The 15,286-nt window shown below is 39.0% G+C and overlaps 1 protein-coding gene across 1 annotated transcript in view; it reads right to left on the bottom strand.

The window, feature by feature from the left end:
- RNF17 (ring finger protein 17) overlaps window positions 1-15,286 on the bottom strand; it is a 102,980-nt gene that overhangs the window by 75,058 nt on the left and 12,636 nt on the right. The window contains exons 5-9 of the mRNA XM_060128932.1: window positions 12,292-12,463; window positions 11,005-11,081; window positions 10,654-10,728; window positions 6,328-6,638; window positions 3,840-3,998 (exon numbers count right to left, since the gene is read on the bottom strand). Of these exons, the coding sequence (XP_059984915.1) occupies window positions 3,840-3,998; window positions 6,328-6,638; window positions 10,654-10,728; window positions 11,005-11,081; window positions 12,292-12,463 (794 nt within the window). The remainder of the gene's footprint in view (window positions 1-3,839; window positions 3,999-6,327; window positions 6,639-10,653; window positions 10,729-11,004; window positions 11,082-12,291; window positions 12,464-15,286) is intronic.

Here is a 15,286-nt window from a genome sequence, read left to right as displayed (position 1 = left end):
TACTGTGTCAAGTGCTATGAGAGGGATTAAAAGGTAGTGTATTTTGGCAGTCTGTTATACAGAAACTTATGTCCTAGACGGGGAGGTAAAAACAAAGAAAACAAAGCCAGCAGTCCTTTACTGAGGACCTGTGTTTTATAAACTGTAACAAAGATGAGTAAGACCGTCCTGCTATCAAGAAGCTCAAGAAAGGAAAGGAGACAGGCAAGTGACTATAATACACTGTACTTATAACAATAAAGACCTATCCTTGTGCATGTACACACATGCCAGTATAGATATATATATACCGAAATCTATAAAATACTTTAGTAGCATAAAGGAAGCAGCAATGACATTCTCTTGGTAAAAGGGGAGTGAAAGTAAAGAAACCAAGAAAGGGAGAGTGTGAAAGGCCAAAATTAAGAAATTGATACACAGTGGAGTTCAGAGAAGGGGAAGATGAACCAAGGACCAAGCAGCAGAGGAAGACCTTATGGTCTTTCCTTATGGAGGGATCAGATAAATTACAAATTAATAACCAGAAAAAAATATCAAGTTAGAAAGAATTTTTATTTTTACTATAGGCTCAGCAATGTTCTCAGTATTTTATGTTTGAATTCACCTCCTCCCCACAACAACCCCATGGAGATGATGCTTCCATCCCATAGGTGAGGAAACTAGGCAAAAAGAGGCTGAAAACCCAGCCGAAGCGACATGGCTACTTAGAAGAGGTAGGAAGAGAACCCAGGTAGTCTTAGAGCCCAACCTCTTAAAAACTCATCTAGCATCAGAGATATACTTGTTAAGACTTGATCACTGATTATATACAGAGAGATGCTGCATAATCCCCTCTATACATGCTAATAAAAACAGGATAGTTGAGAGGCACATCAGGGCAACCTTTTAAGTTCTACCAAAACATCTGTTTTGGCCTTGAGATTGTCATAAACCCTTCTCTTATGCTGATATACCATATAACCAATATTCTTAGTTTTAAACTATACGCTATTAAACTATTCTTTCTTGCAACAGATGAGATAAAAGTCTATTGAAGTAATCTGTTGTTCTTTATAATGAAGAACACAGGTAGGAAAAGGGAACAAGAGGAAACTCTGCTAAAGCGTTATATTACATTTCTTCCCTTACCATTAATTTCTTGAAAGATAAATAAGGGCTTCCCTGGTGGCACAGTGGTTAAGAATCCAGGGTAATGCAGGGGAGACGGGTTCGAACCCTGGTCTGGGAAGATCCCACATGCCACGGAGCAACTAAGCCCGTGTGCCACAACTGCTGAGCCTGTGAGCCACAACTACTGAAGCCCGTGCGCCTAGAGCCCGTGCTCTGCAACAAGAGAAGCCACCACAATGAGAAGCCTGTGCACCGCAATGAAGAGTAGCTCTTGCTTGCCACAACTAGAGAAAGCCCACATGCAGCAACAAAGATCCAACGCAGCCAAAAATAAAAAAATGGAAAGAAAAACGATAAATGAGTATTTAAATCATATATATCTACCTTGAAATAATAATTATCCTTGACAACTTAAAGGATGACTTTTTGGCTTTCATAGAACATTTTCTAAATCTAAACTGAGCTCTTTTGTGCATGTATTAAATTTAGAGAATTATTTGCAGCCGTAAAATTAAGTTTAACACTACACTCTTCCCTCCTTAGATATTCAGAATTTAAACACGATTTTTAAAATTAATTTATTCTATTTATTTATTTTTGGCTGTGCTGGGTCTTCATGGCTGCACACGGGCTTTTCTCTAGTTGCTGTGAGCGGGGGCTACTCTTCGTTGAGGTGCACGGGCTTCTCATTGTGGTGGCATCTCTTGCTGCAGAGCAGGGCTCTAGGTGCGCGGGCTGCAGTATTTGTGGCATGCAGGCTCAGTAGTTGTGGCACACAGGCTGTTGCTCCTTGGCATGTGGGATCTTCCCAGACCAGGGATCGAACCCATGTCCCCTGCATTGGCAGGTGGATTCTTAACCACTGCGCCACCAGGGAAGTCCCGTGGTGGCTTCTCTTGTTGCAGAGCACGGGCTCGAGGCACACAGGCTTCAGCAGTTGTGGCTCGCAGGCTCTAGAGCACACAGGCTTCAGCACTTGTGGCTCGCAGGCTCTAGAGCACAGGCTCAGTAGTTGTGACGCACAGGCTTAGCTGCTCTGTGACATGTGGGATCTTCCTGGACCAAGGCTCGAACCCGTGTCCCCTGCACTGGCAGGAGGATTCTTAACTACTGTGCCACCAGAGAAGGCCCTAAACACTGTTTTTTAACTTTAAAAATTATTATTCATTTTTATCAGAAGTATGTGATGATTCTAGTCTTCTGATATTCTGATAAGCTACAAAGATGAGCTGAGAGTTAGTTAACACTTTTAAAGAACTACTATGGGGATTTCCCCAGTAGTCCAGTGGTAAAGAATCCCCCTTCCAATGCAAGGGATGTGGGTTCAATCCCTGGTCGGGGAACTAGGATAACACATGCCGCAGGGCAACTAAGCCCACGTGCCTCAAACTAGAGAGCCCGAGTGCCACAAACAACGGAGCCCACATGCCCTGGAACCCACGCGTCACAACTAGAGAGAGAAAACCCACATGCTACAACTACAGAGAAGCCCATGCACTGCAACTAGAGAAGCCCACGCACTGCAATGAAAGGTCCCACGTGCCGCAAGCAAGACCCGATGCAGCCAAAAAATTAAAAAATTAAAAAAAAACCCATACTATATAAAGCTGAACAGACAATATAGTACTTTTTGGTATTAGTTATATGTAGGCATTGATATTAATAGAAGGAGAAAAATGCTCTATTAATAAATCAAACAAATCATAGCTTCATCTTATTACAGAGTATAATCAAATTTAATCAAGTGTTACAAGGAAAACGTTTGTAATGAAAGCCTGAATTACAGCAAATTACACACAGCCTTAGAATTAAGATGGACTGATTAAATTTACCAACTACCCTCTGTGTGACCCTAGGAAATGGATGCCACTGCCCTGCATCTATCTCACTCGGGCGTTCAACGACATCTTCAACATTCACATGTAGACAGCAAGGGATGGTAGTCGTACTACAAGGAACACTCAGAGGAATACTTTTCTCTGGAGATGAGGGGACAAATTATATAACCCATCATGGGTTTTGTAATTTTAAAAATATCTCACCTTACTCCATAATGGAGTTTTTGTGTATATCTCACTCAACAGTCAATTTTATGTCCAGTGACAGATGAATGGATAAAGAAGATGTGGTACATATATACAATGGAATACTACTCAGCCATAAAAAAGATCAAAATAATGCCATCTGCAACAACATGGATGGACTAGAGATTATCATACTAAGTGAAGTCAAAAAGAGAAAGACAAATACCATATTTGGTATTTGATGAAGTGGGAGTTTGTGGTTGGTAGATGCAAACTATTATAAATAGAATGGATAAACAACAAGGTCTTACTGGATAGCACAGGGAACTATATTCAATATTCAGTGATAAACCATAATGGAAAAGAACATTAAAAAAAGCAAGCTCCAAATTAGTATGACTCCAGTTAAACTTGGCAAATGATACTAAAAATATTTAAAAATCATTTTTAAATGACATTAAAAATACTGGAGTTATGTATACTGTATACTGTAATAATATTACTACTAGGTAACTCTGAGCAGAAAAAAAAAACAGTTGATTTTAATACTTAGCTAAGTTACCTAAATAAAATTGAACTTATGTTAAATAATTCCAAAACCTTTATGCTTGCACAAATCTGTATTACAAGAAGTCTACATGGGTTGGCCAATATTATAATATTTAAATAAGCTTCATATTTTAACTTAGAGTAATATTTCATTACCTAGCTCCAAAATGTCTGAAGGATCAAGGTATACACTCTTACTGCAAAACTCATTCACCTTCTTTTCCAATACTGTTGCATCTTTTATTTGTGAATACTTCCGAATGTAGAAGTGGCAAGGATGTATTACATGGCTTACAAAAACTAGCTCTGGAGAACCTGGATGAGAATATTTAAACCACATTAATAAGCCAAAAGTCAGGAAAGAATTCACAGAAACTGAATGCAGTATCCTTTGAAAGAATGTGTCTTGTAGCACTGCAAACTCTAGAATACCTGGGCCCACAAAAGGTAACCCAAACCCCAAACAGTAACTAGACTGATAAAACAAACACATCCCACTTCCACAATGATTTCTTTAGCAACCTGAACTGCAAACCTTTTATTTTATTTGCAAAATATGTTAAATAAGTGGAACTGAAGTTCAAGTAGTTAGTTGGGTTCTAAAGTCAGGGTATATGCTGTAACTCTACTGTATTACAACAAAATTTCAGAATTTATTTATAAACATAATTGGAACTCAGAACCCCATTGATAACGATGTTTCTAATATAGAAACAAAATCCTGTTTAAACTATACTAAACTGAAAGAACTAATAATTAGCTCATAGCCACTTTGAATCTTAAATCAGGCTGGAGAAGTATGAAAAAAAGTCTGGGAAAGACAACATACTGAGCAGCATTTAGGGGGAGATATGTGTGTTTTGGTGGAAGTAAGGGTGGGGCAGAATAAAGGACAGTGAGAAACTTTTTGTATACAGCAGTAATTAAGCCAAGTGTTTCTACTGATATGAAAAGATCTCCAGAATATAATGTTAAGGAAGGAATTAAGGGGCTTCCCTGGCCGTCCAGTGGTTAAGACTCCACACTTCCACTGCAGGGGGCACAGGTTCGATCCCAGATTGGGGAATTAAGATCCCGCATGCCATGTGATGTGGCCAAAAAAAAGACAAAAACAAAACAAAAACAAAAACAAGGAAAAAAGAAAAGAATTAAAAAAACACTGCAGTGTATATGGTATGCTATGTTTTGTGTACAAAAACAACCAAAAATGAGAATTAGAAAAATAATATATGTGTATTTGTTCAAATATGAATAAAGAAACTGGAAGGGAGGAAGAGACAAATGGAATGGGAATAGGTTAGGGGAAAAGGTTCACAGGGTATTTTAATACATATATATTTAATTTTTGAACAATGTAGGTGTCCTAGTATATCTAGTAAAAATGTTTAAAGAACAAAGACTAGGAGGAACTGAAGTATAGATAGATGATAAAAACTGAACAAATAGATCATTTTACCTATCCAATACAGATCACACAGAATAATACCCATACTGAGGATGAGGTAAAGAGATAAGTATGTGTAGCTGGGGAGACAGCTGAGAGAAGTGTTATAAATTTCAGAAATATTTTTGCCAGTAACAGCCAGAACTTATAACAGTAAAAAGGAAGAAGTTTTAGGAATTCCCTGGAGGGCCAGTGGTTAGGACTCGCGCTTCCACTGCTGTGGACCTGGGTTTGATCCCTGGTCGGGGAACTAAGATCTCACAAGCCGTGTGGCGTGGCAAAAATAAATAAATAACTAAGTTTTAGTTATTAGTAAAATTCATTTTACTCACTGCCTCCCTCTCCATAAGAGTTACTATGTATTAACTCTGCTTCAACAAGTTCAGAGTTGTTAACGTACCTGCTTTTGATCCAAAAGGAACAGATGATTTTTTCTGAAGAGGCTCTTTTGGATATCTAGGTGTCTCCACAAGATAATCTGTGAAGCATGCTTCGTCAAGAGAGAAAATAAAGGCAATTGTTTTTAGTTTTATTATGCTGACAATGGCATACTTAACATACTGTTTAAAAAGCTGTACTTGAATGGGCAAAAGACTGGAAGGGCAAGACCCCCTTGTATCAGCAGGCCAAGTCCTGATAGTTCTCTTAACTCACTGAGATAATGTGAGATAATAATAATATTGTGGAAATGAGAGAAAACAGCATGTCCTTTTTTTTGTATTGGGGTGAACACCAACATTGGAAATCTAATCAAACAATTATGATACATTTAAATGTTAACGAACATTATTAACAGATGCTACTACATTCATGCTTGTTCATTTTATAAAGGACTGTATCTCAGAACAAAGATTTAAGATATGCTGTTCTTAAATTTAAGAACAAAGTCATCAGACTGCTTCTAATATGGTTGTCATTTATTTATAGTATTTTCATCTTTTATAGAGGTTTGTATGTGGAACACTAAAAAGTCAAACACCCTAATTAAACCAAATATTAGAGTTTAGCTATATTATTGCATTAAAAATTATCCTAACTTTGGAAAATGTGAAAGTAGGGGCATGGAATCAACAGATTAACTCAGAATGAGGTGTAAGATAACAGCAATATGTTTGTTAAGTACAGGGACAAAAAGGTACTAACTTCGTTTCTAATTCCAGACACAATATATTGTTTCCTTGCTTTTCTATTTTCACTCACTTTCCAGGTCTTCTTCGATGACTTCTTCGATGATCACGTCAGGGCTCGGTCCCGCCTGAGGCAGAGCAGCAAGGGTTTCACAGGGGGTCACTGCAACAACCTTGCTCTGTGGCGGGAAGAGGTTTGCTTCTAAATGCGTGTCACTGCTTTCCCGTTGCCAAGGAGTTGGTGGGGGGGCTTCACTAGTTTGGATAGAAACGTCAACCTTTTTCTTTTCTAGTGATGGGTATGTATCACTACAAGAAAATTCCTTTTTATGATTATATTTCTTTTGAACATTCTGTCCCATTTCACTTTCTTGAGGATCAAATCTGTTTAAAAATACAGAGGCTACTTTAAATCATTTCATAATTTTTTTATAACCACCTTAAAACCATTCCCTTTCCACATGACAGTATTGTGACACATACAAAGAGTTAAAGTTGTATAGGTGTCCCACAGGTATTTTTTTAAACAGCTGTATTGTTATAATTTACACACTATAAAATCCAATTAATTTTTATTAAATTTAGAGTTGGTAACCATAACCACAATCTAATTTTAGAACATTTCCATTATCCCGAAACTTCTGCCCATTCCCAAGCAAGCCCAAGGGTTTTAAAAGGTCAACAAGAGGTAAAATCAATGAGAACCTGAAGAAAGAACTTGATATACAGTCATATCACAGTGATCTGATCCTAAAAGGACAGTGGATATAGGTTTTCAGTTTCAATTATCCAAATTTTAATTTGGCCTAAGTGTTTGATTTTAAACTATGCTAAAATTATTTCTTCTTTTAATTCACTAGCTTAAAAATAAAGTGTAGGAAACAGTGAGAGGTACAATCCTGAAAAATTACTAGAAACCTCCATCTAGGCCAAAAATCACCATCAGTCTGAATCCTTTGGATATGATTATTCAATAGCCATTATTCTACAAATTTTTCTATCTTCTTCATAAATCCACACAGATACGGGCTATCAAATCTAAAAGTATAGATATTCTATCAAAAAAATGAGATTCTCAAAAGCTTTAATTTTCGTTAACCCATGACACATTTAGGTTCTTCACAGATCACCATTTAAGAAGCCAAATGAGGACGTCCCTGGTGGCGTAGTGGTTACGAATCTGCCTGCCAATGCAGGGGAGACAGGTTCGAGCCCTGGTCCGGGAAGATCCCACAGCCAAGGAGCAACTAAGCCCACGAGCCACCACTACTGAAGTCTGCATGCATAGAGCCCGTGCTCCACAAGAGAAGCCACCGCAACGAGAAGCCCGCACACTGCAACGAAGAGTAGCCCCCGCTCGCCGCAACTAGAGAAAGCCCACGTGCAGCAAGGAAGACCCAACGCAACCAAACATAAATAATAAATTTGGGAAAAAAAAAAAAGCCAAATGAAATCAGAAATAAGAACCTAAAAAGCCAACTGGATTCAGCAGACCTAACTTACCCGTCTCTTAATACACACTGACTAAAAGTCCAAACACCTTCTGAGGATTCATATAGGTTGACAACTCTGTAATCTAAAACATTTCTTTTTACAGTAACTCTTGTCTGGCTTTACTGAGACATTTAATGCCGCCAATCAACCTGTCTCACAGACTTCTCCTCTTAGTTGTAGACCACCACTCTCTCCTACCCCTTCTTGGTTTTGTTTTGTTTTTTTGCAGATTACCCTTTCCCTGTCTTAAAATTTAATATTTTTTCCAGGGCACTGTCCTTGACGCACTTCAATACTTGCTCTCACTGGGCAAACCCATTCTTTAATTACCACCCATCATCAGTAGAGGCAGGCTACAGCGATACTTTCCCTAAAAACTAGGAAGAAATTTAAAAGCCTTCTGAGTTAAATTTAAAACCAAGGCAAGATCAATACAGACTCTTAAAGAGACAATATACCCTTTGGTATTAAAAATATTTGATAGTAACCATATTCAAGTTATGAAAATATCTAGAAGAACGTACTGCCTGGAAAGGATGATCATCCACGAAAGTGCAAAAAGTCAAGTCACAGAGGCAAATAGAGGCCAGGGCTCCACATGTGGGGAAGATGAGCTGAGCCAAAGGACTGTACTTGAGGCCTCTGGCAAGGTCTTCCCTGGGGGGAAAGGAATGTAACGGGCTGTCCAGGACCAACACTGTTCAGCTATTCGATAAACCTTATTCCCTTTATTCGGAAAACACCTCAACAAAGCAACTTCTGATGATTTGGCTTCTTGTGTCTGTCTGGATATTGGAAAAGAATGCCAACATAAGTATTCTAGTCCCTGTGTCAATTATATTTGCCCCTTAAGTTAATAAACTGGCATTCTGACTATATGTCAGTGTTCTGAACTTGGCTTACATGAGTTTACCCGGCTTAGAGTAAGATCTGCTCATGTCTGTTTCTGAGCTTGTAAGGCTGTGGGCTGGACCCTCATTATTTCCTCAGAATAATGAACGTGATGCTTGTTGGGGGACGATTTCCTTAGGAGTCATACCACCTACAACTGAATAAACTTATTTTCTTTTGGGGGTTTCTAAACCATTTACATTCTGACTATTCCTAAACCAAGAATGAAATTCAGAACCTCCTGTTAAGTTTCAGCACATACAGCTCACTTCCCTCGACATTTCTCCCGAGATACCTAGTAAACAACAGTAAGTCAACATATCCCACTATCTTCCCCCTCCCAACTTCTTTTCTTCCTGTATTTCCAAACTTGGTGAATAATACCACAATTCATCACCAAATATAGACCTATAAATCACTGAGGATGCTTCCCTTTTCCTCATTCCCCACACCCGAACAGTTACTAAGTTACACCACTTTTCCCTATTCAGCATTTGTCATTATCTGTTCCTCTCTAGTGCTACTACCTACGTTTGGTTTCTCATCATTTGCTGAGACTATTTATATAACAGCCTAACCCATCTTTCAGCCTCCAGCCTCATATTCTTCCCAAGAACCCTCTATGGTCACTAGAGTTATCTTCTACAAGTGTAACCTAATTATTTTTACTTTCATGCTAAAAATCTTTTAGTGGCTTTCTATTATTTACAGCTGTGCTGTCCAACAGAACCTTCTGCAATAATGAAACTGTGCTGCACTATCTGACAGCCACTAACCAAATATGGCTACTGAGCACCTGAAATGTGGCTACTGCAACCAAAGAACTGAATTTTTCATTTTATTTAGTTTTAATTAATTTACGCTTAAATTTAAATGAACACACGTGGTTAGCAGCCACCATATTGGATAGCACAGGTCTAAGAAATGAAGTCCAAATACCACTACACAACAAAGTCTTTAGGATTCAGCCTCTATGTATCCTCTGCTGTATGGAATTATACATGCAGGTCCCTGAATGTAGTATGTGATCTCACTACCCATACAGTTCTTTCTGCAAAGATGCCTGCCTCCCTTTTGTCTTCCTTTCCAACTGCTACTCATTTTTCATGGATGAGGGAAAATAAAATCTCCTCTTTGCAAGACCCGTTACATCTCAAAGAACTGATCATTCCTTCCTTTGCATCTCCATTGAATTCTGCACAAACTACTATCATAGCAATTATGTACTTTATTATTTATGTGTATCATTGTCTACTTAGTTTAACTTCTCTGCATAAATCTCAGTATCTAGGGTGTTAGTGCCTAGCACAACATCAGTGTTCAATGCTAGCTGAATGAATGAATCTCAAAGATGACTCGGAGGACTTCCTTGGTGGCGCAGTGGTTAAGAATCCGCCTGCCAATGCGGATTCGACAGATTAACTCAGAATGAGGTGTAAGATAACAGCAATATGTTTGTTAAGTACAGGGACAAAAAGGTACTAACTTTGACCCCTGGTCCGGGAAGATCCCACATGCCGCAGAGCAACTAAGCCTCTGCACCACAACTACTGAGCCTGCACTCTAGAGACCGTGAGCCACAACTACTGAGCCCACATGCTGCAACTACTGAACCCGTGCGCCTAGAGCCTGTGCTCCGTGACAAGAGAAGTGACTGCAGTGAGAAGCCCGCGCACCGCAACAAAGAGTAGCCCCCGCTCGCCGCAACTAGAGAAAGAGCGCACACAGCAACGAAGACCCAACGCAGCCAAAAATAAATAAATAAATGAATAAATTTATTTTTAAAAAAGATGACTCTGATATATATCATTGAATACTGACCCCTTCTACGTCTTTTAATTCTTAAATATTTTATGTGGAATTTAACTGATAGTAACCATTTTGCCCTTTATATTATTTTTCAGGTTTTGAATCATAAATATTACACTGAACATCAATTTTTCTGTCTCAAATAATATTTCTGTCCCTTACACCATGTCAGACACTAATAGCATATTGCCATTCTCATACTTACTTTGTTGAATCCTCAAATTCAATCTTTCCCATATTGTTGAACATACAGATGATCTCACTGCAATTCATATTCAACCTAAAATTAAATACTTAGCATTAAAAAATGTTCTAATACAAGTTTATTACTTTCCCTAATAAAAATTAGTTGCTAACATTAAAAACTCTGAAAGACAGAACATTTAAATAACTTTCTAATTTATCACAAATTACACTTATTTTAATTTGGTTGCTAATTTGGGAAACATTTTTTGACCCAAATTTTCAATTTATAACTGCTTGTTATTTTAATAAATCTAGCCTAATACATTTTTATATTTAATTACCACGCTCTCCTGAATTATAACTTACTTACTTGGGAGAGTTCCTTAGTTTTAGAGAGCTGACTTGTGACAATTCGCTCTCAAATGTTAATTTCAAAGTCCAGATAATCTAAAATCAAAAGAGAAGTATCACTCATGTGCATTTTGCTTTGTTATAAATACCGTTGAAACAGAGTAAGATTTTAGGAAAAAAACTATACCCTTTAGGTATTTTCACTAATTAATGTGCTCAGGGTTTGATTTTAGGCAAGCAAAGGGAGGGATGCAAATAAGAGTTTATGAATTTTTCCCCAAAAGAAATTTAAAATCTTTTGAAGATATGTATTAACAGATAACAAAAGACACTAGTTAATACATGGGATACAGCTACGTGATCAGGGAAAATTCTGATCAGATTCATTCTGCACCTGCACTGCTGTCCTCAAACGTTTCTCTTTTTTTTTTTTTCCCCATCTTCCTAATGCAGCTAACTAGGGTAAAGACCAAATTTTACTTTTTTTCACCTCCTAATGCCTCACATGTAATACACAGGAACTATTACTATTCTTAGAACTACAGCTGGAGGGAGGCCTGGTCAAGTAAGATGGTGGCAAACTCTTCTCCTTCAAAGTTCAAGACTCTGGAGGCAGGTAAACCAATGGCTTCTATTTTATATTTCAGTTCAATCCAAATATCTGATCATCTATGGGTAATGATGCCCTGAAGATTCAAAGACAACAGAGTAGGATCTACACCCCAAGGGAGCAAGACAGAAATCAGCAAAGAGGATCAATGGTTAACCCCATCCTGCCAAACGATCTCATAAGAAACATGTTTCTACTGCTGCCTAATTCTAGGCACATGATTAGATGACAGGGCAGAGTTGAATCACCTTGTCTCCTGAGGTGCACAGCTGGGGGGGCTGGGAGAAAAACCTAAATGGCATCTTGATAAGTTTCTAAGTCAAGAGTTGACAGTCATACCTAACTGTTTATAAAAAGAAAATAGTCCTATTTACTTTGCTACTCTTACTTGTCCTCATTTTTTACTCAACTGTCCTAGAAACAACTTTCGACTCAATGTCATCCTACATGTTCTCAGACTGTGTGTTATAAAGACTTTACTGCACCATTTCCCTAAGTGGTAAATAATAATAAAAGGCCAAACAAGTTTATTAATGTTTATCTTAGAATTCAAACACCTAAGAATTCTAAATTGATGCCAATGCAAATTAGGATAATCTGAAAAATAAATTCTTCTTAAGTCTTAAATATTATATTCCAAAGTAGGTAATATAAGCCACCACAGAAAAAATTCACATTATGAATTGTTAAAACTACCTGATTCAGGTCACAGTATATTCTTAGAGAAGGTGTGGATTTTAATTCTCTTGCTATCTTCATAGCTGCATCCAAATCATTTTTTTTCACTTCAATATATCTTTTAGCCGTTATTATATTTGATAAGTAATCATCCGTATTTCTTACTACCTCTTCACACAGGTTCTTTTTCCTTCATTTAAGATAAAAGTTATTTTTCAGTATTTCATAAACATTTTTATGAAAGTAAATTTAAAGTAACTCAACAGTATTGAAAAGGTAAATTCACTACTTTATGAACTTAAATAACATGGTTAATGAGGCATTCAACTGAACTGAAATCTATTACAGTTTTAAATTAATTAATTAATTAATTTTTGGCTGCGTTGGGTCTTCGTTGCTGTGCGCGGGCTTTCTCTAGTTGTGGTGAGCGGGGGCTACTCTTCGTTGCAGTGCACAGGCTTCTCATTGTGGTGGCTTCTCTTGTTGCGGAGCACAGGCTCTAGGCACACGGGCTCAGTAGCTGTGGCTCGCGGGCTCTAGAGTGCAGGCTCAGTAGTTGTGGCACACGGGCTTAGTTGCTCTGCGGCATGTGGGATCTTCCCGGACCAGGGCTCGAAGCCGTGTCCCCTGCATTGGCAGGAGGATTTTTAACCACTGTGTCACCAGGGAAGCCCAGAAATCTATTATAGTTGAAAGCTACATACGTATAACTAGAAAAAAGGTAAATTTTGTAGAAGGATACGGTTATCACGTCACAGATACAGCTGTCACAGAACTGCAGAGGTATGACAGACACTAGACGATTCTATCACTTTGAAAAGTAAGAGAGAAATCCTGGCTATCTTGCAGTCACTTGTGCCATTACAAAGACATATCTGTACTCATTTCTCACAAGGACCTACCTAGACATTTTAGAATTTCATAAGCAGATACATATTACATGAATTTAAAATGAGACTTCAGGACTTCCCTGGTGGCACAGTGGTTAAGAATCCGCCTACTGGGCTTCCCTGGTGGCGCAGTGGTTCAGAGTCCGCCTGCCGATGCACGGGACATGGGTTCATGCCCTGGTCTGGGAAGATCCTGCATGCCACGGAGCGGCTAGGCCCGTGAGCCATGGCTGCTGAGCCTGCGCGTCCAGAGCCTGTGCTCCACAATGGGAGAGGCCACAACAGTGAGAAGCCCGCGTACCGCAAAAAAAAAAAAAAAAAAGAGAATCCGCCTGCCAACGCAGGGGACATGGCTTCGATCCCTGTTCTGGGAAGATCCCACATGCCACAGAGCAACTAAGCCCGTGTGCCACAACTACTGAGCATCTGCACCTAGAGCCCATGCTCCACAACAAGAGAAGCCACCGCAATGAGAAGCCCGCACACCACAATGAAGAGTAGCCCCCGCTCGCCACAACTGGAGAACGCCCGCGCGGAACAATGAAGACCCAACACAGCCAAAAATTAAAAATAAATAAATTTATATAAAAAATAATGAGACTTTAAAATAGACTTCACCAAACCAAAACTTAGGTAGCGATTAACTATAATCTTCAAAGTAATCACTTACGAAGCTCACAGAGTTATTTCTACATTATTTGTGCCTCACTTCTCAAAAATTTTTCTGTCTACAGTGGAATTAATTATTATGGAAATTAAGATATTTTGACCAAAAATTATAGTGTCTAACTTGCTTATTCATCAAATAAAACGATTTCCTTAAAATCAAATCTGGCCTCAAAAAAGGAGAGTTTGCCACACTGAAGAGTAATAAGAATGTGACAAGGCTCTGAAGGTGAAGAAGTATTCCAAAAAACTTTTAGTAATTATATATATACTTTATGAAAATCATTTTTTTAGGGGTAAGTGGTCATTTTGATAAGTTCCAGATGATTCCTAAAAAAATCATGCCCAGGGAGTGATGTCAGCAAAATGGCAGACTAGGAAACTCTAAGCCCTCGTTCCCCAATGGAGATTTCAAATGAGAGCCAAAGACTGGTTAAAACAATCTTATAGGACTCTGGGAAGTGGACAAAGGTATACAGCAATGAAGCAAATGTGCAACTGAGAGAAACCCACAGTCAAATCAGTAGGAAATTTCATTTCTTGACCCCGCCCAGACCCCTGCTCAGCGTGGTGCAGTCCTGGTCTGGAGAGAGCAGCGCAGTTCCCAACACTTTCCCTCCGAAGGGGCCGCAGCAAACCTTATTCGCAACGTCCTCATTTGTCTGGAGGCTGCCTGGAGAGCTGTTTTACCTAATGTGGAACTCAGGCAGCAAGAGAAAGTGGGCTGGGAAGGCTGCAGAGAGACTAACAGCTACAGGTGCTCTGGCAGCAGAGACCACAGATACAGACACACAACAGCCCGCCTGAGGCTCAAAGGAGAAGCTGGGGTGAGATGCTTTAGGAAATTAAGACATTGTAAAGAGCTAAGAATACAAAGGAGTCAAACAAGCCACACTCAAGCAAGATACATGTTCAGAGAAGACCTCAAAGTACCTTAAGCCTTCACCCAGGCTGATCCAAAAACTCAGCTGCACAGGCAAACAGTCTGCAAAGACTGGGAGAGGTGGCTGTTTTTGCAAATGCCCAATTCTCTTTTTCAAAACAATTTTAACTTAAAAAATTTTATTTTAAAAAACTGAGGTATGTTGACATATGACATTGTGCTAATTTCAGCGTACAGCATTATGAACTGATAATTGCATATACTGCAAAATGTCCAGCTGCCATCCACCACCACAGTTACAGAGTTCTCTCGTGACAAGGACGTTCAAGACCTGCTCTCTTAGTGGCTCTCAAATACGTGACACCATGCTAGTAACTGCGGCCGCACGCTCTGCGCCGCACCCTCACGACACACTTATTTTGTAACTGGGAGGCGGCACCTCCTGCCTCCTTTCACCCACCTCGTCCACCCCCGTCTCCACCTCTAGCAGCCACCAATCTGTTCTCCACATCTAGGGCCTGACAGGATTCCCTTCTTTTTAATGGCTGTGTGATATTCCATTGCATACAAAGAC

Source organism: Lagenorhynchus albirostris, chromosome 18, assembly GCF_949774975.1.
Source record: "Lagenorhynchus albirostris chromosome 18, mLagAlb1.1, whole genome shotgun sequence".
In the NCBI taxonomy this organism is placed as follows: Eukaryota; Metazoa; Chordata; class Mammalia; order Artiodactyla; family Delphinidae; genus Lagenorhynchus; species Lagenorhynchus albirostris.
This window is presented reverse-complemented; position numbering and strand designations above follow the sequence as displayed.